Here is a 4165-nt window from a genome sequence, read left to right as displayed (position 1 = left end):
ACTTGTGTCACTAAAGTTTCGCTGGAACGAAGTTACTGAAAATTAACTAACGAACGGAGACGTAACAATATATATATATATATATATATATAAGTATCTTTGTCAGGATTATACCTGTAGTAACATAAAATATTGGTATTTTTATGAAATCTAATCTCTGTTTCCTATATTTACTTTTATTTTTCATTCATATTGCAAAAACTGTTGAAATAATAGAAAGTAATGTTACTTTGCCCAGAATATATTACTACTTTGCTTCATCAAAATGTTTTATTTTTCACTTTTATGTATGTGTAGTACATTTAAAACAGTTTATTTTAGTCTAAATGGATTTTGAAAAATACTTAGGTGCTGATCTATTTTCCTTAAAAAATGTCATGGAAGTAATGTGACTTTTTTTTTCCCTCTTCACATCTAGTGGTTCCCTCATAGAAAAGGTCTTGTCAATGGTATAGTTGTTGCTGGATATGGACTTGGAGCTTTAATTTTCAATCAAGTTCAGACAGGTTTTCTTAACCCAGAAAACAAATCTCCGGAAAACAATGGGTCTGTTGATTGTTATGTGAAAAAAAACTATTTTGTATAAATATCTATTTGGTATTTCAATAATATCTTAATGCAAAAGGTGTACTTGATTTGCATGAGATCAAGAGATTTCCTAGGGATGCCAGTAGTTTTGATGCTGGTTTGAAGCCAGTGGTTGCTATTTTATTATAACTTTCAATTGCTGCATGCTCTCAAACAGTAGTAAGTTAAGTGTTTTTTTGAAATTTAATAAATGCTATACTTGATAACTTCTACTAGCATATTCATATTTCCAGTCAATGAGGAACTAGACCACTTCTTCTCAGGATATGAGCATATTTGTATTAAGCAGCATTTTATTTGTGCATTTACTTCTTCAAGATGTAACTTTGAAAAATATACCAACAACATTTATTGTAATTTTTATTTTTAAGAAATCTAATGCAAAGCTTACAAAGCTGCAAAATTTCTGATATTTTAATAAATAACTTAGAATTTTTACAGTTGTGTGAAATTTGTAGATGGCAATTTGAACTATCATGAAGTTCTGAATGCTTTACGTTTTGTTAGTATTGATAAGAATTAATACTATTACTTAATTCTTTTCAGCCAGTTGTATTATTATTAATATATAGTAAAGTTTTGGGGATGTGTTACCTTTCTTTATTGGTTGTTCTAAAATGTCAGTTTATCATTTAGAAATTGAATATTATTATTTTTTTTTTTAGTTATATTAACTTAAAATTTTATAATAAATTTCAGGTCTGTATTTAATTTTTTTACATATTTTAGGTATATTAGGTCATCAAGAAATTAATGTCGCATTTTGAAACACTTTTATTAACCACCCCTTCAAAAAATGTACATCACATTTAATAGTTAAACAAACAGCCTAAATGTCAAGTTAGTGTAGCCTATATAATGTGTAAAGTTTAATATACTCTAATCCCTTTTCATATATAAGTTATTTGGGTTTTTTCATCTAATAAAAAGCAACATTAATTTCTTGACGACCTAATATAATAAGAGTGCAAGTCATTAAACTATAATATGGGTGTAAGTCATGAAGTATCTGCAAAATTTTACTATTATGCAAAGCAGCATTTTAGTACAGTCAAGAGAAATTCTTAAAGCTTTGCCTTTTTCTCACAATTTAATTTTCCATTGTCATTTGTTTCTCACTGTCTTGTTTTTTATTATATTCCTCAGGTTTGTATCTCTCTCTCTGTACTTTCTTCATCAGCTTAATGTGTATTTTTGCAATTACCGATGATGGGAATCAAACTTGTGAAACTTCCAAAGATTAAAGATTCTTAAATCTTCATGCTTTTTCCATACAAACTTTACCATTCTATTCTTCAGTTTTTTTTCTCTTTCTTCATCAGTTTCATATATGCTATTGGAAATGCTGATTATAGAATTTGTAAATTTCAAAACTTTCAAATATTCAACATATTTTTGTATTTTGCCATAGTGTTTGTTATTCATAATTACATTGCTTTCTGCCTGATGAATCTTTTTCTTAAGAATTATATTTAAGAATGTCATTTTGAAAAAATAAAATATATATAAAATTAAGAGCCTTCTAAACAATAGCATTGGTAGTGGAGATGAATTTAGCTATTTATTGGTTCCAGTATAGTTAAATTGTATTTAAGGTATTGATGGTTTATTTATAAACACAAAACTGTTTTGATATTGCTTTGTCTGTTGATATAGGTATTTCAAAGATCCAGAGATTTTAGATCGAGTTCCTAAGATGTTACTTTTATTGGGAGGTGTCTATGCTGCAGTGGAGCTCATAGGGTGCTTTATTCTCTTTAATGCACCTAGTGAAACTTTGTCAGTAAGTCTTGTTTGTGAAATTTTACTCCATATTATAGATAAGTTTTATTATCTTTATATATTTGTGTTTTAGCACAGGTGACTATAACAGTTCACTGCTCTAATTAGTATCAACAGCTATGTTTATTTATAATGGCTGTATCTAATTTATCTATTGTCATTTTCCTTTGTACACAATTATTATGCATTTAAAGTTGTGAGTTATTAGTTGAGATACATCACTTTTGTATAAAAGTTCATTATTTCTGCTGTATATATCTAGAAATTATGATTCATAATGCAACAGTTAAATTATGCAAACAAGTTCAAGTCGCTAAACAAAACATTACTTTTCCTATGATACACAAGACACTAAAATTCTATTGCATTTACAAAATGGTTTTGAACTTGTTTATCATTATGGTAGTGGTAGAACTGAAATAACCTTCTACTGGATTGAAAAAAAAATTGTCTTGTACACATTATTGTGTTTACTCTGTGTATTCAGAGATATGAACATTTCATGATGTATACACAAAATTTTGAAAAAATCTGTCTTATGCTGCTGTGTTGACTTTTGAAGTTTAGTTTGTGATGGCCTTTACAAGTTTAACAATTTATGTAAAAAACATTCAGACAATTAAATGTTTTCTTCTAATTGTTTTACATAAAAAAATTGTAAACTGTCTCGTCTGTTAGTTTGGAGAGAGAAATATATATAGCAAAATGATTGCTGGACACTGCAGGGTGTACTGTGAAGTTCAAGGAGATAGGTAGGGTTGAGCCTGGGACTATTGTAAGGTCAACAATATCATAAGAATCTGTAGCTGCATGGTAGTGAGTAGGATTATTGTTGTTGATGATGTGCATGTTATTGTTTTCTAGAAGGGTGTGAAGGGCTAAGCTTCTAGAATTTGTGTGATAGCTATGAAAGTTGGTGTGGGAGGTATTGAAATTCCCTATTAGAATGGGCTTGGGTTGCATTAGCAGGCAGTTTTGTAAGAAGTTTGTCTAATGATTTGCTGGGTGAACAATACCTAGCTAAAACTGAGATTCATTGACTCATGTTAATGTGGATACAACGTAAAGTACTTTATGTTTGAAAATGTTTCTGTTTCAACTGATACGCAATGAAAGGTGATGTTTAAAATAAATTGCTAATCCTCTTGTCTCGCTTGTTTTTGGTCATGTGAAAGACTTAAACCTTAGAATGTTGATGTTAGTTTCTTCCTTGGCAAGAGTTTCTGAAATTATGATTACTTCTGCATCAGTATTATTGTTCAAGTTGAGGATTTCAAGTTTCTTGGTATCTAATTCTCCTTAGCAGTTTATGTGTAAAATTGTTGATGTGTTTCTGAATGTTAGGCTTTGATGCATAGTGTAATGTGGTGTGGGTAGTGGAAAGTAGTGCCTGGCTAAGTTGCATATATGATTAGTAAGGGTGTTGTATTCTACAGAGGGGATGTTGTGCACCAGTGCTCAACTCACTAAATGATCTAAATTATTTTGTAAATCAGCAGCATCTTCTTCACAGCTAGCAATACCCAAGACCTTAATATCATCTGCAAACTTAAGTAATTTATTTGTAATTGATATAAATCAAAAAGCAAAGGTCCTAAGACTGAGCCCTGAGGTACCCCACTTTTAATATTAATCCAGTTTGAATGAATCCCATTTGTAACAACCCTGTGCTTTCTTCCATTTAGTCACTTTTCAATTCAATTTGCTAACTTATCCCACACACTTCAATCAGATCCCCCTCTAACTCTTCTTTTTTTTTTCCAAGAAAAAACAATTTTAGAGATTTCAGCCTCTC

General features: G+C 29.8%; 1 protein-coding gene across 1 annotated transcript in view; it reads left to right on the top strand.

Moving 5' to 3' along the window:
- Positions 1–4165, top strand: part of LOC106464353 (uncharacterized MFS-type transporter YhjX-like) — a gene marked incomplete at its 5' end in the record, with an annotated part of 30615 nt that overhangs the window by 1007 nt on the left and 25443 nt on the right. Inside the window, 2 exons of the mRNA XM_022392612.1 lie at positions 419–546; positions 2245–2371. Of these exons, the coding sequence (XP_022248320.1) occupies positions 419–546; positions 2245–2371 (255 nt within the window). The remainder of the gene's footprint in view (positions 1–418; positions 547–2244; positions 2372–4165) is intronic.

Source organism: Limulus polyphemus, unplaced genomic scaffold (genome assembly GCF_000517525.1).
Source record: "Limulus polyphemus unplaced genomic scaffold, Limulus_polyphemus-2.1.2 Scaffold59, whole genome shotgun sequence".
NCBI lineage: Eukaryota > Metazoa > Arthropoda > Merostomata > Xiphosura > Limulidae > Limulus > Limulus polyphemus.
This window is presented reverse-complemented; position numbering and strand designations above follow the sequence as displayed.